Consider the following 23,223-nt stretch of genomic DNA (forward strand, 5'->3'; position numbering starts at 1 on the left):
TTCAGCTACTGAATTTGTGCTCATGTGTTATAGCAGCAATAGGAAACTGAGACAGACTGTGGTTCCTGGCAGTACCACTGCTATGTAACAAATACCTAAAAAATGTGGAAATGGCTTTGGCATTGGACAATGGGAAGAGGCTGGACAAATTTTAAGGAGTATGATAGCAAAAACCCTCATACACTCATCCCTGGGATGTCCACTCCTGCCATTGTCTACCTGTAAACTCAATTCACCGGGGTGATGATGTATTCTGCTTTGGTCACTTAACATGAAACTCATTACATGTTTCCACGTGTCTACTTAATTTTCCTAATTATGAAAATCTTTTCAGTGGCAGCCTTGTATTCCAATCAGTTCACCTGTCATAATTTATTCAGTAGTTCCTTACTCTTTTTTTTTTTTGCCAGTAGAGATCATTCTGAAATGAGTCCCTTTATTCCATTATTTTATTGATTTACTTAATACAATTGAGAATAATTGGAAATAATAAAGTACTATTTCTTTTAAAGTGTTTCATTTGCTTTTTCCCCCAAATGGACAAGTTGTCCAAATTTGGAAGAGCAAGTATACACTGAGAAATGACACAGGAGACACACACTGGACTTGTTTTCTGAAAGTTCTCATTTCCAGGGACTGATGTCAGATGTGTCTCCCTTCCTTGATGCAATTGGGGAGCTTCAGGATTTGGTTCCTGGTCGGGTGATGCAGAGAGAGAGCCCACGCTGTGTGTGATTGGCACTGTAAAGCCTCGACTCAACGTGAATCTTATCACACGTTCATGAAAATGTGCTCTTGGGGAAAGTCAGCAGGTGCAGAGGCCAAAGGGTCATAAATCCCTGGGGCCGAGAGGGAAGGAGCTGGTTGTGCCCGGGGTCAGCACAGAGCAGAGCTGCAGGTGGGCTTGGCGGCACAGCACACCTGCTCCCAGCATGGAGGAGAAAGAGAGAGGGCTGGCCCCAGCTGCCCCGGTCCAGAAAGCAGTAAGTGCCGAGCCTAGGCAGTTGTCACTGTCCTGTTCCTTCTCACCCATGTGGGGGCTTGGGAGGGAGGAGAAGGTTCCTGAGGGGCTCCAAGCTAGGAGGGGGTAGCCTGCCTGGAAGGCGCCTCCTGGGAGGGGGCTGGTGCCAGCGCTGGGAGAGCAGCAGGAAGAAAGCAGCTGCCCAAGCATGAAGTTCAGGGAGGGAGCGCCCACCTCCTGCCCACCCCCACCCATCCTGTGCCCCGATCGGGGCTGGGAGAAGGAGAAGGGTCTGAAGAATGGCTCTGCTCATGATTTTCGGGCCGGCAATGAGTGTGCAGGGCTAAGGGCTGTAGATACCCAGGCCACTGCGGCATCCCTGGGAGGGAGGGTGGGGGTGCAGGTGAGGAGGGGTGAGGGCAGGGGTAGGGATAGGCATGAGGATTGGTGTGGGGGTGGAAGGTGGGGTTGGGCTGGGTGTACGGATAAGAGGTGAGTATGGGGGTGAAGCTGGGGGTGTGGGTTAAGATGGGGGTGGGAGGTGTGGTAAGGGGGTGGACAACGAGGCCCATCCCTACTGCCCCCCCCCCCAGCCACCGCCTCTACCTTCCCTGGCCCAGCCTTACTCCTGCCGGGGGGGTGGCTAGTGGAGACCCAGCCTTACCCTCCTCCAGGGTCCGGCCCACCCTGCCGAGCCCTGAACTTGGCCTCGTCTCCCGCAGCGGCTCCAGCCCACCCTGGTGCTGGCCACGCTGAGCGCAGCCTTCGGCTCGGCCTTCCAGTACGGCTACAACATTGCGGTGGTCAACACGCCGCACAAGGTGGGCTCGAGGGGCAGGGGTGGCCGGGCCATGGGGCAGGGACAGCCGCTGTCCTCTTCCTTCCCGAGGCTGCCGTCTTCCCCTTCGGTGCCCCCAGCTCCCTGGAGACCAGGGGGAGACTGGACGCCTCCCCAGGGGGTGCCATGCAGCCCGGGCAGCCCTGGGCGCTCCACCCCTCCGTGCGCCCCACTCCTGCCGCCCTCCCCAGGATGTTTAGAAATCAAGATGGGGGAGGAGAAGTGAAGGAGGCAGGGCAGGGGGGCCTGGGGGTGGGGCACTGAGGGCCCCCAAGGCTTAGGAGAGGAAGAGAGTCAAGGATGGAGGGCAGAGCCTGTGGCCGGTGGTCCAGAGCAGGACTAGAACCCAGCGCCGACGTTGACCTTGTGGGGGGCAGGACTGACCTTGACGGGAGCAGCTGAGGTGAGAGTAGAGACAAAGGCTCGACTGGAGCAGGTTGAAGAGAGAAGAGGCGAGAGGGAGCAGAGATGGAGCAGAAGAAAGGCCTCGCTGCAGGGAGGGGGGTGGGGTTCCCTTTTCTTGGTCTATTCGGATTTTTCCAGATGGAAGCACCATGTGGGGGTACGTCGGGGGAGCCACGGTTGGGCACTGAGGAAGTGTGTGGCCAAGAGGGGACAGGGCTGCGCGACACAGACGGTGCAGCCGCCACGTCCCCGGGGGCCCGAGCGAGTGGGATGCGGCGTGACCCACTCGTCTGGGTACGTGATCCCGCTGTTTATTTAAATAGGGCCACCCTCGGCTTGTCGCTCCGCCTAACTCAGCAGACTGTGCCCGAGATGTGCAGTGACTGCTCGTGGGATATATCGGGATATGGATAACTATCCCATTGATGGATCGTCCTGTCTCATTCAAACAATGTTCCGTCCCTTTATCACAGTTAATGCTCCCACATTATCTCTGTACCAGATGAGGAAACTGATGGGAGAGGTTCCATAACTTCCTAAAGTCACACAACGAGCACCGATTTTTGTTCTGTTGCCTGTGGCAGGGTAAGGCTGTGAAAAGTGAATCCTTTCACAGATGGAATAAGATGTTGTGCATCTGGTTCCTCAGCTCAATCCATCACACAGTCGATTACCTTTTCTCGGGTCACAGTGGAGCGGTAGGGTCACGTGTGGGGGACACTGGCAGAAACGCCCCTGGACGAGGCCGGGGCTCCAGGACACTTAACGTCGTCGTTCTCGTGAACCACACAATATTCTCCCCTGGGGACGGGACGATGTTTTCCAGGTCCTGAAGTCGTTCTATAACGAGACCTACGTGGAGCGCCACGGCACGCCCATGGGCGCGCGGCTCACGCTGCTCCTGTGGTCGTGCACCGTGTCCATGTTTCCTTTGGGCGGCTTGCTCGGCTCGCTGGTCGTGGGCCTGATGGTCGACAAGTGCGGCAGGTAAACAGGAGGGGTGCTGCGCGCCCACCGAAAATTCCCTGCAGCCCACCACACCTTCCATTGGCGGTTGCCTACCGGGTGGTCATGACCTTCAAGCGAGCCCCTGGGTTTCCCTGGGGTTTCCTCCCCTGTCAGCGGCAGGGGAACAACACCATCTCCTGCCACCCCCCACGTGGAGGTGCTGCAGCCCTGGAGGTCAACGCTCTTGACCTGCCCTGGAAGCACTTATGGCAGGTGTCTCAGAAATGCCCATTGACGGGGTTTCACTCCCTGATCGTGGCCGTGGCCCCAGGTTGTAACTGCTGCAACCTCCCCTGCTCTGCCGCCTCCCCAGGTGGTGGGGTTCTGAGGTTCCGCTTCAGCCCGGGTCACTTCACCTGCCATCGACTCATAACTCGTTAGCAAAGGAGTAGAGCTCTTTGCACTTTGCTTGGCTGACATGGTTGCACTAATCTTTACGTTTAGGGCCAGGTGCTTGAGAGATAAGGAGGCATGCACAGGTCAAGGTCCCCAGGAATGAAAAGTGTGAGTCAAGGTCACACGCTGGGTGAGGCACCTGGGGCTTCAGGTTGCTGAGGAATTCACAATTACACTCGGGCCTGGATGCGCCAAGTTAGGCAATTTGGATAATGGGCTGCTGCGGGAGCCCAGGCTGGGCCCCCACTTCCTGGACTGAGGCCCTAGTCACAGAGCTTGTGGCCTCAGGGACAAATCTTACAGCTCCCTGGTTTTGCAGATGAGGAAGCTGAGAGCCAGCAGGTGCAGTGAGGCCCACCCTGTGTGAGTGGGTTCCGGACAGCCCCGAGCTTCCCGGCAACATGGGGTGTGTATGTGTGTGCACGTATGCATGTGCTTGTGCGTGCATGTGCACATGGCTGCATGTGTGTGTCTGTGCACACCTGTGCGTGCGTGTGTGATCCTGTGTGCTCGAGTGCACGTGTGGTGTGTGGGGAGCACGTGCGCCGTCGGTGCTCTCTGGGCCTCGGGGCTGGCTCCCTGCCCTGCTCGCCAGGTGTGGGCTCCGGGGGCATCCGAGGAGGCCTCTGCCGGGACTGCCTGTCCGGGAGCCCTCAGCGGGGCGCAGGCAGAACGCTCCAGCCCACTCGGGTGAGGTGTCTACGTTTTGGCCTGGAGACCCCACCAGGCCGTCTCCTGGCATCGGGGCCCCACCCCCCTGGGCTGGCTAACTCAGCGCCCCTGTGTCCACTGGGGTCCCGGCGGCCGCGGCAGGTGTGGGCATCATATGGAGAACTCAGAAGGGACAGTGCAGAGCCCTGGGGCTGCCAGCCTCCTCCCCAACTCCAGCCCTGAAGGGGTGAGGGCAGGGAGCACCTCCTGGAGGCCCCCAGACCTGGAAAGGGGGTGCCCTTTGCCCCTTCTGTTGCCCAAGGCTGGGGGGTAGGGGCAAGGGAGCCATTGATGCAAGGAAGCATCGAGGCACAGAGCGCAGGAGAAGGTGGGGGCATGAGGGCAGCAGGGCGCCTCCAGGGGGTCCTGTTGTCAGATCCTCTCACGTCTCCTCCATAGGGTTAGGGTTTTTCAGCCTTGGAAGGGACCTTAGAGATCATCTAGTCCAAGTTTCCAACTGTTCGCCAACATGCCTGACAGTGATCTAGTCTACCTATGCTTGAATACCACCAGTGACGGGGAGCTCACTCCTTCCCAAGGCAGCCCACTCCTTTTTCTTCCCTACCTACCATTTTTAACCAGCTTCAGTTGTTAGAATGCCCCTCCCACCCTCTCCCAGACCCTCCTTCCTGGAGCTTCCGCCCCTTCATCTTTGCTCTCCCGTTCCTCCCACTCACCATTCCCCGCCCAGGCCCCATGTTGTTCTCCAGCATGACGGGCCTGGAGATCAGGAGCTGGGGTCGGGTGCCCTGTCCCCTCAGGCCCCGCCCTCTGGACTCTGCTGTTGTTGCAGAAAGGGGACCCTCCTGGTCAACAGCGTCTTCGCCATCATCCCCGCCGTCCTCATGGGGGTCAGCAAAGTGGCCAAGGCCTTTGAGCTGATCATCTTCTCTCGAGTGCTGCTGGGAGTCTGTGCAGGTATGGGGGCGACGGCCGGACAGCCAAGCCTGAGCTCAGGCTCACCGGCCGAGGACGGTCCCAGAGAGGGACGTGCCCAGGACACGGGCCAAGGCCAGAGGCAGGGAGTGGCGGGGCAGCCGTGCCCTGGCCGGAACCCTCCCTTTGGAGGGGCCTCCTGGCTCTGCTCTCAGGCCCTTGCGACCCTCGTGCTCTCTGACCCCTGCCCTTGGTGAAATGAAATTTTCCATCAGGAAGGATCTTGAAAAACCCTTGTTCCCAGAGGTGTACAGAGCTGCTAAGGTTCACAAGGTCACCTCTGAGGAGGACGTGCAGTTTGAACTGAGGACAAGGGGCGTCAAGCGAAAGGAACACAGAATTCGGGGCTTCAGCCAGCAGGCCATTGGGGCGCCTTGACCTTAGTGATTTCTCCTATTGGTATAAAGGTAGACACACAGGCAGTTCATGTCATAGGAAAGTCAGAATGACCCCGGCAAAGGAGCTGTCTTTAAAATCCCACCAGGGAAGAGACACACCGTGGCTGGACCCCTCCCCGTCACTAACGGAGGTCCTCACCCCACCCAGGGGTGTAGCCTGGGCCTGAGGACCCCGAGGTCAAGAGTGGCCCATGGCCGTGCACCCAGGGGGGAGGGAGGCGGCGTGCTGCACCGAGGCCTATCGCTGGGGCACCCCACGGAGATGCTCCAGGAATCTCCGTTCCCAAGTCACGGAGGTGGGCCTGTGGGGCACCCCCTGACTTCCCTCTCGCCCCCCAAGGCATATCCTACAGTGCCCTCCCCATGTACCTGGGAGAACTGGCCCCCAAGCACCTGCGGGGCATGCTGGGAACCATGACGGAGGTGTTCGTCATCGTGGGAGTCTTCCTGGCCCAGATCTTCAGCCTGCAGGCCATCCTGGGGAACCCCACAGGTAACCCCGCAGCACTCGGAGGCCAGAGCGGGCAGAGAACGCGCCGAGCGGCAGGAGCCCTGGGGCCAGCACTGGCTCAGCCAGGGCCACGCTGCATGGGAGGAGGCAGAGGATGACTGGGGGTGGTCTGGGGTGGGTGAGTGTGGACCTCGGTGGACACTGGCGACCTGGACAAGGGCAGCTTTGGCAGTGTGGGGCAGGGGAATGGGTTCAAAAGAGAAGAACGGGAGAGGGCAGGAGAGGCAACTGGGTGGAGTTTGGCTCTAAAGGGAAGGAGATAAACCGGAGGGGTGTGGGGTGGGGAGCAGAGGGCTTTTCTGGGGGAAAGGAATGCAGAAGCGGCAGGTAGACAGCAGGTATGTTCCCTGGGGGCCGTGGACCTGGGGACGCTTCTTTCTAACTGCTCTGTCTCCATGAAGTAGGAAGCAAGGGCGAGTGGGAGGCTGGAGGGGGAAGGAGAGAGGATGTGTGAGATAATGGATCAGAAACGGAGCCGGATGCGGCCGAGCTTAAGACCCTGCAGAATGGATGGAGGCAGGGTTGTTGTTCATAAACATAAGTTCAAATCACCCCAATTCTTTAGTGGGTGGATCTGTGTCTTTTATTCCCACAATATCATGAAGAGTCTCCAGTACTGAGCCTAAGGGTACCATCATTAAATCTAAGAAGTTTTCAGCCCTTATTTGAATATTCTCTCTGCCCCTTTCTCTCTTTCTTCTCCTCCTGGGATTCCCACAATGTATATATTGGTGTGCTTGATAGTGTCCCGTGGGTTCTTCTGGCTCTGTTGACTTTTCTTCATCCTTTCCTCTTTCAGCTCATCAGACTAGATGATTTCACTTGTCATATCTTCAAGTTCACTGATTCTTTCTTCAGTCACTTTGCATAAGGTTTTGAACTCCCCTAGGGAATTTTTAATTTCTCTTACTGCGTCTTCAGCTCCTTTTGGTTCCTTTTCATAATTTCTTTCTCTATATAGACATTCTCTTTGTGTTGTTCTGTTGTTTTCTTGTTTTCCTTTCATTCTTTGTCCATGTTTTCCTTTAGCTCTATGAGCATAGTTAGGACCATATTTTTTAAGTCTTTGTCTGGTAGGTCCTAGGTCTGGTCCCCTCATTGATGGTTTCTAGTGCTTTAACCTTCTCCTTTAACCTGGGCCATCACTTCCCATTTCATTGCATGTTTTGTGATCTTTTGTTGAAACTGGACATTTTGCTATTTTGATATATTATCACTGGAATTTAGATTCTGAGATGTTTGTTCCTTAAGATTGTATTCAGCTAGTGCATCCCACCCCGAACATGGCTCGCTCATCTGTTTGCTCCTTTTTTTCTCATTGTTCTTGCTCATTGTTTGTGCTCATTGCCTGCTCCTTGTCTGCTTCTTGTTTTTTGCTCATTGTCTTCTCATTTTCTGTTTTCTTTTAGGAGACACCAGGAACCAAACCCAGGACCTCCCATGTGGGAGGTGGGACCTCAACTGCTTGTGCCACATCCACTCCATGCTTGTTTTTGCTCATTGTCTGCTCCTGTTTTTTGCTTGTTGTCTCCTTGTTTTTTCTTTGGGAAGCACTAGGAACCAATCCTGGAACCTCCCATGTGGGAGGCAGGCACTCAACTGCTTGAACCACATCTGTTCCCTGCTTGTTTGTTTTTACTCATTGCTCATTGTCCAATTGTTGTTTTTATTAATTGTCTGTTTGTTGTTTTTGCTCAATGTCTGCTCTTTGTCTGTTTGTGGTTTGTCATCTGTAGGCGGCACTGGAAACCAAACCTGGGACCTCGGTGTGGGAGGCTGGCACTCAACTCCTCGAGACACATCTGTTCCCCTCCAGCTAGTGCTTTTTTTCTTTTTCATTTAAAAAAATTTATTGAAGTATATCACTCATACATAAACATACATAAACAATAAGTGTATAGTAATAGTTGTGAAGTTACAAGACAAACATACATAGCATCATAGGACTCTCATAACTCACCCTATCACAATACCTTGCATTGTTGTTAAACATTTTAAATTAATGATTGAAGAACATTGTCAAAATATTACTACTAACCAAAGTATTTTCCCAAGTTCACCCATTATTATTATTATCTTTATATCATTTATATATGAACATACATAAACAATAAGTGTACAGTAAAAGTTGTGGACTTACAAAGCAAACATGCATAACATTATACAGGGGTCCCATACATCAACCTTCCACCAACATCTTGCATTGTCATAAGACATTTATTACAGATTATGAAAGAATATGGTCAAAATCTTACTACTAACTATAGTCCTTATCTTACATTTGGTGTATTTCTCCAACCCACCCTATTATTATTTTTAAAATATATTTTTATGACAGAAGTTGTAAACTTATAAAACAATCATGCACATGTACCCAATTCCCAAACAACATCCGTCTATCACCATATGACACTGTGGTAGAATATTTGTTACAGATAAAATAATATCATCTGATTTTTACCATGTCCTTAGTGTACATTTGGCACGCATTCTCCATGCTGCCCCATTATCTACACAGTACATCTTTGGCACAGATGGAAGCATATTACATTATCACTGCTAACCACAGTCCATAGTTCACTCCAGTTATATTTTTCCCATGCTTCTCCACATTCCCACCACCCTGCACTAGTGATGTACATTTGCTTTAGCTCACAAAGGACACTTTTGCATCTATACCATCAACCACAATTCTCATCTACCTCGTGGTTTACTGTGCTATTCATTTCTTAGATTATTCTCTAACATTCTGTCAATTGGCATTTACATCCCTAGACTACCATTTTCAGCCACATCCCCATTTATAAATTAGCTGTTACTCACTACTTGTTACCATCCACTCTATACATTTCCACACTTTTACATTAAAGCTAATTAAAACTTCTACATACATTAAACATCAGTAGTCCATCTCAGTCCTCCTCTTCTCTGTACCACCAGGGCTTGAAGATATTTTCCTGCAATTTCTTCTAGAAGCTTTAGGGTTCTTGCTTTTATATTTAGGTTTTAGATCCATTTTGAGTTAATTTCTGGATAAGGTGTGAGACAGGGTTCTCTTTCCTTCTTTTGGCTATGGATATCCAGTTATTTCAGCACCATCTGTTGAATGGACTGTTCTGCCTGAGTTGTGTGGGCTTGACAGGCTAGTCAAAAATCACTTGGCCATACATGTGAGGGCCTGTTTCTGAACCATAAATTTGGTTCCGTTGGTCTATGTGTCTGTCTTTATGCCAGTACCATGCTGTTTTTACCACTATAGCTAGGTAATATAAAGTCTGGATATGAGTGTTTACTTTTCCTTTTTAAGATGTTTCTGGCTTAGGATCCCTTACCCTTTCAAATAAATTTGATAATCATGTTTTCAATTTTAAAAAATGCTTGTGGAATTTTTATCAGGATTGCATTGAATCTGTATATCAATTTGAGTAGAATTGACTTCTTTATGATATTTAGTCTTCCAATCCATGAGCATGGAATGTTCTTCCATATTTTAGGCCTTTTTTTATTTCTTTTGACATTGTGTAGCAGTTTTCTGAATACAAGTGCTTTACATGATTGGTTTGTTACTATTTGAGTTTTATGCCTCATATTTTATTTTCACCACTCTTTTGACACTTTTGGTTACTTTTATTGATATAATCTTCATTTCTAAATTCTCTTCTAGGCCTTTCTCTCCTGTCTTTTCCTTTCAGGCTCTAGCATACCCTTTAGCATTTCCTGAAAATCTGGTCTCTTGGTTAGAAATTCTCTCAGTTTCTGTTTATCAGTGAATATTCTAATCTCGCCCTCATTTTTTAAAGAAAATCTTGCTGAATATAAGATTATTGGCTGGAAGTTTTTCTCTTACAGTATCTTAAATATAGCATACCACTGTCTTCTTGCCTCCATGGTTTCTGGTGAGAAATCAGCACTTCATCTTATTGGGTATTCCTTATATGTTAATCATGTCCTCAGAATTCTCTCTTTGCCTTTGGCATTTGACATTCTGATGAGTATGTGTCTCAGAGTTGGTCTGTTCAGATTTTTTTTCGGATGGGAGGATGTTGTGCTTCTTGGACATCAATATCTATGTCCTTCAACAGGGTTGGGAAATTTTCTACCATTATTTCTTCAAATATTCCTTCTGCCCCTTTTCTCTCCTCCTTCTGGGACACACATGACATGTAGATTTGCACATCTTTTGCTGTCTTTAAGTTCCCTGAGGACTTCTTCAATTTTTTGCATTCTATTCTTCATCTGTTCTTTTGTATGTTCGCTTTCAGAGGCCATTTCTTCAAGCTCACCAATCTTTTCTTCTACCTCCTCAAATCTGCTATTTTATGATTCCAATGTTTTTAAAATTTATTGTGCCTTTCATTCCCATATTACCAGCTATTTTTCTATGTATGCTTTCAAATTCTTCTTCATGTTTATCCAACGTTATCTCAATATCCTTAATCTCTTTAGCCATCTCATTGAATTTACTAAGGAGATTTGTTTGAACATCTATGATTAGTTGTCTCAATTTCTTTATGTCATCTGGAGGCTTATCTTGTTCCTTTAATGGGCCATAGCCTCCTGTTTCTTGGTGTGGATTGTAATTTTTGGTTGGTGTCTTGACATTGGCGTACTAGAGTATTTATTCTGGGTGCAGTTTTTTTTCTCTTTAGCTTAGGGCTTCCTACCCATTCTCCCTTGCTGGTTGTGTGTAGGAGCCAAGGATGTAGTTGGTGCTATAAGCTGTGGAAGCTCAAGCTGCCCTCATTGCCCCAGGAACTGATGAAACTTCTCCCACCTTTCTCCTTTGCCAGAGGTAGGACAGAGTCACAGCTGTGTGGAATAATCCAAGTGGCGCAGGCCTAGACTGTAGTTGCCCAGAGAGACTGATGAGGCTTCATGCCCCTTTCTCCCCTGCTTGGGGCAGGGATGGAGCTGCAGGTGTGGGCAGCAATCTCTACAGTGCGGGTCCAAGATGACCGCAGTTACCCTGGTAGACTTCCAATTATTCAGTCTGTGCTAGCCAATGGTACCTGTAGTTACCTGGATAGGCTGGTACAGGTCTCCTTAGCTTTCTCCCTGCCAAAGGCTAGCCTAGGGCCACAGGCCAATCTGGGTGAAAGAAACCAGCTCCTACCATCACTGCGATTTTCAGTCCTGGCTTCCCCTCAGGCTGGGGGCAGAGTAAAAATGGCAGCCCCTGGCCTCTTTCCGACTTGGACACTCACACCCTAGCTTCCCAGGGTTACACCCTAGCCAGCTGAGTCAACCAATCAGCAGCCAAAATCAGCATCCAACTCTCTCCTCCTCTCCCAGTCTTGGGAAATGGAGCTTCCAATTCCTGCCACAGAATAGTTCTGGGGCAGCTTGCACTGCCAGAGTGGCCTGCACGGCTTGGCCAGTAACTTCCTGGAGAGGCTGGCACAGGTACCCCCAGCTTCCTCCTTCCCAGAGGTGGGGCTGGGGCTTAGGCTAGACCTGCAATCTGACCTGGATGGAAAGAAGCCTGTCCCTACCAGCACTGTAATTTTCAGTCCGCCCCACTTCCCCTTATGCCAGGTGAGAGTTAAGATGGCAGTTACCAGCCTCTTTCTGACTTGGACAGGCTCAAACTTTAGCTATTCTCAGGATTATAATTTTGCCCACTGAACTTCCTCATCAGTAACTGAAGTTGGTGACCAACTGTCTCTTCCTCCCCCGTTTTTGGGAAGTGGAGCTTTCAATTCCAGCCACGGAACAGCTCCTGAGGCAGCTTGTACCTCAAGTGGAGGATGGGCACTGACCTCCATGGCATGGAGCATTCTACTTATGAATCTTCTCTGCAGATGGACAGTCCTTCAAGGATGTGGTGAGATGCTCTTCTGGTCTCCTGGAGCCCCCAAACATTGTTTCAGCTAGCTCCAGAGAGCTGTGGGTGATTACTAACTACCCTGTAGCAGGAGCTGACTCTAGCTATCTAGCTGACTCCTCTGCCATCTTGCTGTTTGTTCCCCTCCAGGTAGTGTTTTGACAGAGCTTTCCTTGAATGCCTGGAGCTAACAACAACAAAAAATATAGGAAAGAAAAGGAGGAGGAAGAGTAGAAGGGAGAAAAGGAGAAGGAAAAAAAGAAAATACCTTCCCTGTCTTTGCAGTTTGGCCTGTAGGAGTGTGCTCCTTCCATTTTATCCAGGCAATGAGTTTGGAGAATCCCTCCAAACATCCCAGTAGGGGCTGCCCTGATCCTTTCTGCTCATGGGTCTGGTCTTAGGCATGTGTGTGTGTGGCCCTAGGAATTCCCCCAACTACCCACAGCTCCCCTCTTCCCTAGGAATCAGTTTCGTCAGGGTCCAGGTACTGCGATGAATGTCCGACAGCCAGACATCTCCTGCCCCAGCAGCCACTGAACTTCTCTCCCACTGCACTCTGCTCCCCACTAGTAGGCAGAGGGCAAGTTTGGGGTAGTAAGACCCTCAGGCCACGCCCAGAAAGACTGTGCCTGGTATTCATACCAATAGCATGTACACAAGGGTTACTCTGCTCCCTCTAGAACTGGCAGAACGGGGACCCGGGATCTGTACTGGGAGTGCGTGTTGGCTGGTGGGGGAGAAGGCATGCACTCAAGGCACCATAAGACCCCACTGCTATGAAGTGGCCTTTTTCTTGATTCTGTGTTCGCCCTCTTCCTGCAGTCCTTTACCTGTTTCCTGAAGCTCTCAGAAAGATGTTTCGGCCAGTTCTTGTTTGTCATTCAAAGTGTCTGTGGGGGTGGAGCCCCGAAGCAGCTCACTCCACCACCTTGAACCAGGCAGGCTGGGAGCAAACTTGTAAATCATCTGCTCTTCCTAAGAGCAATGCTCTTCCTGAATAACGAATTAATGGCACATTCTGTAGATGATAATTATTTTCTCCACTATCAATGGCGAACCCCTTTGTGGATGGGTCTTGGGCAGCCTCATGTTGTCCCTACTGTCCTTGGTGCCTGCCGAGGGCCAGAACAACAGGGGCGAATGGCCCCCTGAGAGGAGGTGCTCGGCAGGGCGGGGCGGGGGGCAGGGCCCCAGGGTCACGGCGTTGGTTCCTTCCAGGCTGGCCCGTGCTCTTGGCCATCACAGGGATTCCTGCCCTGCTCCAGCTCCTCTCCCTGCCCTTTTTCCCCGAGAGCCCGCGGTACACTCTGATTCAGAAAGGAAACGAAGCAGCCGCGCGTCAAGGTACGAGCACACATCAAAGCCTTCCCGCCCCCTCGCTGCCCCTTCTCCCCTCGCCCTCCACCCCACGCTTCTCAAACTGGACAGGTGAGGGGATCAGAGATGCCCTAAAGGACAGAAGTGCCACAGGGCCCGGGGGCATCCCCGGGGCAATTCCGGGCCCTGTGGGGGGTGGGCCAGCTGGAACACGATCCAAAGCAGAGTCGGGGTCAGGGCTGATGGGCGCGTTGAGCGGAGAAGCTGCTCAGGGGAGGTGGGGCTGCGATGGGGCGCGGGGCCCAGCACTGGGGAGCCCCCAGCCCTGGCAGAACAAGTGGGCCTCGGTGGTGACGGTCTCTCCCCCGCAGCCCTACAGCGCCTGCGAGGCGGGGCGCACCTGGAGGAGGAGGTGGAGGAGATGCGCCTGGAGCACCAGGCCGAGGAGGCCGAGGGCCGCCTGTCGGTGCTCAACCTCCTCACCTTCCGGGGTCTGCGCTGGCAGCTCCTCTCCATCATCGTGCTCATGGGCGGCCAGCAGCTTTCCGGCATCAACGCGGTAGGCAGGGGCGCGGGGCGCGGGGCACGGCGGGCGGGGGTGGGCGAGGCCGAGGCCGTCCTCGCGCAGGACTCAGGGTCCACTTGGAAGTGGTTGGGATGAAACTAAACTCCACAGATGTTTTGCCAGACGACTGCGAATAGGATCCAAATCATGGCTGAGCACAAAGCCCCGCTCTGTAGAAGGACCGCGGAGCTGCGGGCTGGCCTGCACGCGGTGGGACGCCTGGGGCCCAGGCGCTGGAGGCGAGGGGCAGTGGCACTTTGTTCCAAGGGCGCATTTGTCTGCAGGTGCCAGAGCGTGCATGCAAGTAGCCTGAGCAAAACCGGACTTAATTTGCAGAATCAGTTCAAGGCCAAGGGGGCAGGGGGGCTTCTGGAAAGCCCAGAACCACGACAGGATGGCAGAGGCCTCCTGGAAAGCCGCGCTGTCTCACCTCTGTGCGCCCCGTGGGCTCGCATTGTTCTCTCTCAAGAGCATTTCTCTTTGCTTCCCAGTCCAGGACAAGAAACGTCTCCCCCTTCATTCCTTCCCCTCTACCTAAGAGCCCACTCCTCTGCAATGGGGACAGGGGCTCCTGGTCCCACTTCAGCTTTCCCGGGGAGGGCAGTTCCTGCTCCAGCGTGGGTCAGGGGCCCACCTGGGACCCCTTTGACGTGGGGACTTCTGCTCTCACCGTGACTTTTGCTCCCACCGCTTGACCCAGTTGAGGCTGAGGACAGTGTCAGGAAGGAGGAGGCTTCTGAGCCTTTGAAGGTTTGTGAAAATTCATCCCAGGGAGGTGGGCCACCCGGCCTGGACCCCCACGTGGGGATTTTGGAGGTGCCGTATGTGAGAACAACCTTGGGGTTTGGGCCAGAAGAGAAGCTGAGCTAGGGGTCGCCTGGGCCCAGCATGAGGCGAGAAATCACCCTGCGGGGCCTGAGACCTCAGACCAGCAGAGCGTCCGAGCCTAAGGGCTCCTCCCACATCCGGTCCAGACGCCACTTCCCAGGTGCACAGACTGCAGCTGGGAGAGGGGGGGAGCCGTAGGGGGCTGCGGGCACCCCCCACGCCTGCTGCCTCCAGGTGCCTGCTCTTCCCACAGGCTGCTGCCCCCTTCCAGCCCTGGTGGTCTCCTGTCCGGCTGTCGCTGGGCCTTGCCCGCTCACGGCCGCTGTGCTTTTGTTGCAGATCAACTACTACGCTGACACCATCTACACGGCCGCTGGCGTCGCGGCCACCCACTCCCAGTACGTGTCGGTGGGCGCGGGCGTGGTCAACGTGGTGATGACGGTCGTCTCGGTGAGTGGGGGTCTCGGAGCAGGTGCTCCCGCAGGCACATGGGGGCCCCCGAGGCCCCTTAGACGCGCGGGGGCTCTGGGCCTGCCTGGCAGGGACGTGGCCTTGAGCAGTCACTCAAGTGCCTCCTTCATGGCGGTGGCAGCAGCAGAGCTCGGATGTAGGTGCTGTTTTCTGTTGGGGTAATTCTGTTATTTCGGAGTTTCGCACCCGATCTGAAGCCCCCTGCCCTGGCGTCCGCTGCGTCACAGAGGGGCAGCCCGTGTGCACACCCCCTGAGCAGCGCTCCTGTCGGGAATGGCTGCGTTGTTTCCACCTTCAGCCCAGCTCCTCAGCTCGCCTGGGGGCTCAGCTCCTTTCAGAGGTTTGCGTGCTGCTCGTCTGCATTTTCAGTCTGGGCCCCACATGGGCTGACTGGCTTCCGGAGGATTTGGAAAGGTTGAGGGGGAGAGTTGGGGGCTCAGCAGGCCAGGGTGGCCAGGACGCTGAGGAGGAGGAGGCGGCCAAGGCGTAGCGAGCAGGGCCTCCTCTGCCCACCCCCCCCCCCCCCGAATTCCCTCAGTCCCCGGCCTGCCGGCAGGATCCCCAGGCCCTCCCCCCACGCCCCGAGGAGCAGCCGCAGGCTCCAGGCGAGGCAGATGGAGCCCACCCCTCCGCTATTGTGTAGAAAACGCCCGCCTGGCCGCTTTGCTCCTGTCGGCGCCCCCTGAGTGCCCGAGAGAATCCCGGGGTGCAGGGTGTTGGGAGGTGGGGTGAGGGGGGTGGGTGCTGATGTGGTCGGGTGGGGCCGAGTGGAGATACTGCAAGTCCAAGGAGAGGAAAGAAGGTGGGAAGGAGCAGACGTGGCTCAGCATTGAGCGTCTCTTCCCACACGGGAGGCCCCAGGCTCGGTCCCCAGAACAGAACAACAGAAAAACAGACAACAAGCAGAAAAACCCAACTCAGGGGGGCCCCCGATGCAGCTAGTTGAGCGCCAGCTCCCCACATAGAGGTCCCGGCCAGGCTGAGAAGAGGGAGCAGGGCCGAGCCTGCAGCGGAGAAGGTGGCTGAGAAGAAGGTGCGCTCGAGAAGAAGAGGGGTGCAAAGGACGTGGGGAGGGGGAACCTCCCGCTGTGAGGCCAGGGACCCATGGCAGGCACAAACGTCCACTGAAGCAGGGGTGGGGGCACAGCGGGGAGGGGCAGCAGCCCGGGGGTGCAGCCAGCGGGGCTCAGAAAGGGAGACTGAGGGGCGGGGGCAGCCGCGGGTTTCCACAGGCTGCTCATGCCCCTGCCACTGTCCCCTGTGCCTGCCCATGCCCCTCTGCCTTTGTCCCTGAACCCCACCCCCACCTTTGCCCCTCACCCCCGGCCCCTGCCCCTGCCCTGCCCCTGTCCCTCTCTGCAGGCGGGCATCGTGGAGCTCCTGGGGCGTCGCCTCCTGCTGCTGATCGGCTACGGCATCTGCGGCTCGGCCTGCCTGGTGCTCACGCTGGCTCTGCTCTTCCAAGTTTGTACCGCATTTTCCTGCCACTGGGGGGGAGCCGGGGGATGGCCATGTAGGGACCCAAGCACGTCTACACCCGGGGGCTGGTCCCCGACCTCTGGCCCCATGTCCCCTTTATGCACAAACATTTTGCACCCCTCACCTGTCGCATCGCAGCCTGTGGTGGGCGCGGGAGAGCCCGAGCTGTGGGGGAAGAAGCCAGGGCAGCGCTGCCCAGGGAAAGCACCTCTCGCTGGGTAAACTGTGGCATGACTGCACCAGGAGATCCCTGCCTCGGATGAATTCAGGGCATTTCAGGGCCAAGAGAAGATCCGAAGTCAGTCTATTCAAGAAGTGCGAGAACAGAAGAAAGTGGAGTTAGGATAAGAAATAATGCAAAAGAGCGCGTTTGCCCGGGAAAGAGCCCTGCCTGAAGGAGGAGAGCACAGGCCCCGGGCGGATCAGGGGTGGGATGAGCCAGCAGGGCAGGTGACCTCTGGATGGGGGTTACAACCCACCCCCTGCGCTATAACCCGCGGCAGCGCTCTCCTCCAGAAGCCCCAGCTCAGGTCAGGAGAGACTCGTCCCTCCCTGACACTGAAAATACCCCAGCGACCAGGAGCGGCTGACCTGGAGGGAGAAGCAGCGAAACGAGGCGCTTTCCAGCCCCAGCACCCCAAACCCGCTCCTGAGCACGCCGTGTCCCCAGGGGTTACGGCCCGCGTTCTGGGAAAGTTTTGAAAATGCCAAGGGTGGCCGGACTACGAAGTGGTTTTAAACCGCTGTGTCCCTGCTCAGCCGCAGTCAACGACCCCCAACCCCTTTCAATTTAAAAGACCTCATCGGGACCCCGCCCGCCCACGAGGACACGGGACACGGGAGGGCGGCCTGGGATGAGGGTCGTGCCTTGTCCTTCCTTCTTTTCCAAGCTCTTCACAGCGACGTCGGCCTAAGCACTGGGCGGGGCACGGGCACTGTGGGGAGGACTGGTTGTCACCATCGAGGAAGAGGCAGGCCAGGGCCCGGCGAGGGCCAGGCCGGCGGAGAGGCCCAAGGTTCATTTTTGCTCCAATTGGAGTTTTCTTGTGAAAATTCGTTTTTTTTTTTTACTTTAAAATGAATATAAATTCTTAGTAGAAAATTCAGGGACAATACACCTGCAACAAGAAGTAAATAAAAGTGAGCATCCTTCACTCCAGGGGCAACTGCTGGTGGCATTTTGAAGACCCCAGTGGCATTCCCGGCGACTCTCTTTCTCTCGCTCCCACGTCCCATGGGCCGGGGGTCCCGGCGGCTCTCCCTGAAGCTTTCCCTGGCACCCACCCACCTACTTGCCTCAGCCGTCTCCTCTCTCCTTGAAGTATTGAAATGCACCCCATCCTGCCCGCTTCCACCCTGGCTTCCCCCGTTACCTCCGTCGAAACATGACTCAGAGGTTGTCCCTCTACTCAGAAGCTTCCGGTGGCTTTCCTTTTCCAGCCGCCCAGGTTCCCATTCCCTTCTGCCCAGGAGCACATCTTTCTCCTGGTTCATCTTCCACTGGCAGCTTGGATACGACTTTCCCACCCACCCTATGCCAGCCCCTGTGCAGCATTTATCGTCATTGTCTTCCAGAGGGGACTGTGTGGGCAATCTGGGTCTCACCGTTTGGCCTGGTCTCAGTCTGCCAGCCTGGCTTCTGGTGAGCTGTGCCCCTGGCTGCTGGGAGCAGAGCAGATGCCCGCTTTGGGAGAACGGAGGTCAGCCAGTCCCCCTAGACGGCGGTGCCTAGAAGTTTCTCTCCCCAGTGAGTCCAGATCCCAACTCTGGCACCTGTTGGTGGCAGGCTCAGGCCATGGCTTGACCCTGAGGATGGAGCCTGACCTGTGCCCAGGGTCCTCTGTGCTCCGTTTCCTCATCCATAGGAGGGAAAAGCAGCGTCCTGGCTCGGGGGGCTGTGATGAAATGAATTACCATGAGGTGAACAGGGACTGGTCCAAGACAAGCGCTCTCCTTAGGGAAGGGCTGAGAAAGCTCCTTGCAGACTCTCACCTTCCTGTCTCACCCACGGAGCCTCGAGGCTCCAGGCGGTTCTTTCCTGGAGCAGGAAGGGGCCCACCTGCACTAGGAGTTCCCAGGCCAGGCCCCTGACTCAGGCAGCCCTGCTTCTGTCCGCAGAGCACGGTCCCGGAGCTGTCGTACCTTGGCGTCATCTGTGTCTTCGCCTACATCGCGGGACATTCCATCGGGCCCAGTGAGTACCTGTGCCCCTGCCTGGTGTGGCTGCTGGGGCCTGGCAAAGCGGGTGCAGAGCCCAGCAGGATGAGCCCCGTACAGAACACCTGGGGCACCTGGGCTACTTCCACCCCACCCGCAGGTGGATTTAGCCTCCACGCCCAGGGCCACCTGAGGTTACACTGCCGCCCTCACCTCCAGCTGCCACTCCTTGCCGAGCGCTCCGGGGCTTCACCTGGGCTACAGGTGAAGGCAGCCCGTGGGACCTGAGGCCACCTGTCCCCACTGAGTGAGACTCAAACCTCCAAACCTTGATCTCACTGCCGGGGCAGGTGCCTCCAGTGCCCCCTTCCCCGTGGAATCTTCTTTGGGGAAGGCCGTGCGCGCCCGGAAATAAAGGGGCTGGCCCATTCCACACGCACAGACGGGAACCGCTTCGTTAGTCCTGTGCGGGGCCCAGGGACGTGTCGACGACCGGCCCAGCCGTGTTTAAGGGTGCTGAGGAATCGGGGCCGTGCGCAGGAAGCCTCGCTGGTGCGCCTCAGGCGCCGAGGTGCACATCCCCGGAGGGAAGGGGCCTGGGCGCCCCTCGCCGCCCGTGGGTGCGCCCCGGGATGTGTGGCATTTGAGCAGGTCCCAAGGGGCTGCTTGGCTGCCGGTCCCCTTGTGAGTGGAGGGAGGCAGGACAGAACTTCCCTGGCCGATGCCCCTCGGGTGGGCAGAGCCTGACGGATGCCCCTCCCCAGGGTCCGGGGACTTCGCCCTCTACCAAAGGCCTGGCCATCCAAGGGCAGCCTCACCCTCCCTGTGCATCCCGCACTCTGGAACCCGCATTCCCAGTAGGGCAGGGCACCTCCAGGGGGTGGAGTCCATCTCCGCCTGGGGGACGGCAGGCAAGCTTGCTCTTCGTACAAAGCCACAGAGACCGTGGGGTACGCAGACGGCGCTTCTGGGGGGGTGAGATGTCAGAGGGGGCCAGCGATTAGGGAAGAAGTCTGCAGACATTTGAGCAGGCTCCTTGGGGGACGATAATGAAAATATAGAGAAGCATTGGCAGACCCCCGGGCGGCGTGGCCCCGGCGCCCGCCCTTTCCCAGACCCGCCCCTGGGGCAGCACCTGCCAGGCACGGGAGCTCACGGCGCTCTAACCCCGAGCTGCCTCCCCAGGAATTTCGGGGACACCAGCCTAGAGGAGGGGCTTTGAGGAAATGCTCTGTCCCTATAAGGGAAGGTCCATTTGCCCCATGCATGCAGCGACCCACCGCTCCCAAAGCGTTTCATTTCTACAAGGCTTTTTAGCACCCGTGACCTTGGAGGAACTTAGCAAGGGGAATCAGGCTCAAGTTTCTCCATCCAGGCTTTGCCAAAGGGACCTCTCAGCCTTCTATCCCAAAGGCCCTAACTCGTGGGGAGGGGTGGGCTGCCTTCCTGGTACCCAATGGCGTCTTGAGGGACATCCACAGGCAGAGATGACCTTGGTGGCCTCTGAGGTGGTGGCTGCCACCCCTGCACCTGCTGCAGAGGTGCCCAGGAGCCCCGAGGGCGTGGAGGGCACCGGCTTCCTTCCTGCAGCCTGCTTAGCGTGTCTGCTGCTTTCCTCGAGCCTAGGGTAGCTGTGGACCGCCAGTGTCCCCTGAGCCCAGTCCCTTGCCCTTGCCCCGAGGTCCCGTCCCCTCCGTGGTCAGGACTGAGATCTTCCTGCAGTCCTCGCGGCCGGCCGCGCTCACGGTGGACGGGGCGGTGCACTGGCTCACCAACTTCCTTGTCGGCCTGGTCTTCCCTTCCGTGCAAGTGAGTGCCACACGCTGCCCCACCCGTGCCCAGGAAGGGGTCCAGGCAATGGGCAGTGGGTGCCTTCCTCCTAGGTCACCACGGGTGGCCTCTCAGACCTCCCTAGGGCCTGCCCGGTGGGGCTGGGCTCCACGTGCTAGTTTCCCCCTGGCTGCCTGGAGTCCAGGCCTCCAAGCGGAAGGGCCAAAACGTGGGCTCTGGTCTGGAGGTGCCGAGGGCAGCAGACCCCCTCCTGCCGCCTCCTTCCTCTCTTCCTGGACGCTGGGCACACCTGCTCAGGGCTCTCGCGGCCCAGAGGACATCACGTCCCTAAGGCCAAAGGGATGGGGGGTCCTTTCTGACCTCTGAGGCGGGACCCCATTTCCTAGATCTGCCACAACTCCAGGAGTAAAGCTAAACTGGCGGCCTTGGATGCCTCTTTCTTACAGAGGCCCCCCCAGGAGCGCCCCTGCCATTTCCTCTCCATTTTCTGCCCGTGTTCTTTGTTTCCTGGTCTAGGAGGCCATCGGCCCCTACTGTTTCATCATCTTTGCCGGAATCTGCCTCCTCACTGCTGTTTACATCTATATGGTCATTCCTGAAACCAAAGGCCAGACATTTGTGGAGATAAACCGAGTTTTTGCCAAGAGAAATGGGCTGGAGTTTCTCCCGGAGAAGAAAGAAGAAATAACAGAGGCTGGGCCTCACATGCCAGCGACTCCTGCCACAGAGACTCCCTTCTGATGCCGCGGGCCATGGGCCCCACCCCAGGCTTCCCCGTCTGCAAAGGGGACTTGGCCTCGGGGCGCTCCTTGTTTCTTTTCCCCTGTCCTTTTACCAGATGGAGGCCAATAGTTCAGAGACTTTTAGGGCCCTGTGGCAATGGAAGGCGTGGAATGTTTAGTCCCTGTGTTCATTGAGAAGTGGCTTCCTTGATGACCTGGGAATGGCAGGTGCAGGAGGATAGATGGGTGAAATTCAGTTCTTTGATTCTCCGTTAGCATCACAGCTTGACTGACGTACAGACGCAGTTTTTTAACATAAAACGTTCTAAGTTCAGCAGCTGATATGGAGTCCTGAGTCCCAGTCCAAGTGTTGCTTAGAGAATCACGGAACCAGATGCCGCTGACAGGGGCTGCAGCTCGGGAGCCCATGCCCTGAAGGGGGACGGCGTCCCTCAGCCGGCATTCCTCCCGCAGAGGGCACAGCTGCCCCTGGTCAGCAGTTGTTGACTCCTCTGTGCTGGGGTCACAGGCAGCTGGGTAAGGGAGACGAGACCTGATCCCAACTTCAGAGAAACGATCCCAAGTAAACACCCGCGCAGGCCAGGGTCTGTTGGTGGACTCCCAGCAAGGAGGGCTCTAGCTCCCCTGTCTTGTTTCCTGGCTGCTGAAACCTAGACCATGCGATGAGCTGGCTTACCGACAGGAATGCATTGGCTCACAGTTTCAGAGGCTGCAAGGCGGGCTTCCTCGCCCCGTCGGTATCTTTTAGTCTTTGGGATTCCAAAGCTTTTCCATCACATGGCAATGCTCATGGTGGTGTCTCCTTAATGCCAAATTCTGGCAGCTCCTCATGGCTTCTCTTTTTGCATCCAATTTCCTTTGATTGTAAGGACTTTGGCCATAATGGATGAAGGCCCACCCTCCTTAGCTAAGGTGAATGGACTCGAGTAGACTTACTGAAATTCTACTGTAGATTTATTGTAATTCTAGCAATGGAGGAACTATTATCATTGATGTGCAGACAGCGGCCACTGGAGGTTCTGAGGGTAGGGAGTGGGAACAATAGGTGGAACATGGGGACATTTCTGGGACTTGGGAACTGTCCTGAATGACATTGCAATGACAGATACGGGCCATTAGATATCTTGTTATAACTTACAAAATTGTACAGGAGAGTGTAAACTACAAAGTAAACTATAATCCATGCTTAGTGGCAATGCTCCAATAAACATTTATTATAACAAATACACCACACTAATGAAGGACGTTGTTAATGTGGGAAAGTGTGGAAGGGTAGGGAGGGGGCATATGGGAGTCCCCTACATGTTTATTGTAACATTTATATAATCTAAGTATCTTTTTTAAAAATACAAAGCATATCTACATAGGGAAACAGATGTGGCACAACCAACTGGGCTGGATCTACTATGTAGGAGGTCCAGGGTTCGATGCCCAGGCCCTCCTGGTGAGGGCAAGCTGGCCCACGCAGCAAGTAGGCCCACATGGGGTGCCAACCCATGCGGAATGCGGCCCTGCTCAGGAGTGCCGCCCTGCATGGGAAGGCTGCCTTGTGTGGGAAAAAGCCACCACGCACAGGAGTGCCAGCCAACTCGGAAATCTGAAGTAACAAGGTGACACAGAGGAGAGACATTAAGACATAGCAGGGGAGCTGAGGTGGCGCAAGAGAATAATTGCCTCTCTCCTACTCCAGAAGGTCTCAGGATGGGTTCTTGGAGCTGACTAATGTGAATACAAGCAGACACAGAAGAACAGACAGTGAGTGGACACAGAGTAGACACCGGGGGATGGGTGGGAGGGGGGAGGATAAATTTAAAAAAAATAATCCTTTTTTAAAAAAATGTATATATATATATACATATAACTAAGCTGAGGGTCCCCTTAACT

General features: G+C 55.0%; 1 protein-coding gene across 1 annotated transcript; it reads left to right on the forward strand.

The window, feature by feature from the left end:
* The first annotated feature begins 1,169 nt into the window (after nucleotides 1–1,169).
* Nucleotides 1,170–21,337, forward strand: SLC2A7 (solute carrier family 2 member 7). Its single transcript, XM_058304735.1, has 12 exons — nucleotides 1,170–1,364; nucleotides 1,684–1,782; nucleotides 3,031–3,191; nucleotides 5,113–5,237; nucleotides 5,994–6,146; nucleotides 13,207–13,332; nucleotides 13,677–13,864; nucleotides 15,038–15,148; nucleotides 16,532–16,633; nucleotides 18,767–18,842; nucleotides 20,487–20,614; nucleotides 21,113–21,337. Exons 1-12 carry the CDS (start codon nucleotides 1,170–1,172, stop codon nucleotides 21,335–21,337), a joined length of 1,689 nt encoding a protein of 562 aa, XP_058160718.1.
* Nucleotides 21,338–23,223: the final 1,886 nt, after the last annotated feature.

This window comes from Dasypus novemcinctus, chromosome 9, assembly GCF_030445035.2.
Source record: "Dasypus novemcinctus isolate mDasNov1 chromosome 9, mDasNov1.1.hap2, whole genome shotgun sequence".
Classification (NCBI taxonomy): Eukaryota; Metazoa; Chordata; class Mammalia; order Cingulata; family Dasypodidae; genus Dasypus; species Dasypus novemcinctus.

Coding starts and splice junctions, on each gene's coding strand:
- SLC2A7 (XM_058304735.1), top strand. CDS start 1,170: ATGAAGTTCAGGGAGGGAGCGCCCACCTCCTGCCCACCCCCACCCATC. Junction 3,192..5,112: donor ATGGTCGACAAGTGCGGCAG/GTAAACAGGAGG, acceptor CTGTTGTTGCAG/AAAGGGGACCCTCCTGGTCA. Junction 15,149..16,531: donor TGGTGATGACGGTCGTCTCG/GTGAGTGGGGGT, acceptor CCCTCTCTGCAG/GCGGGCATCGTGGAGCTCCT.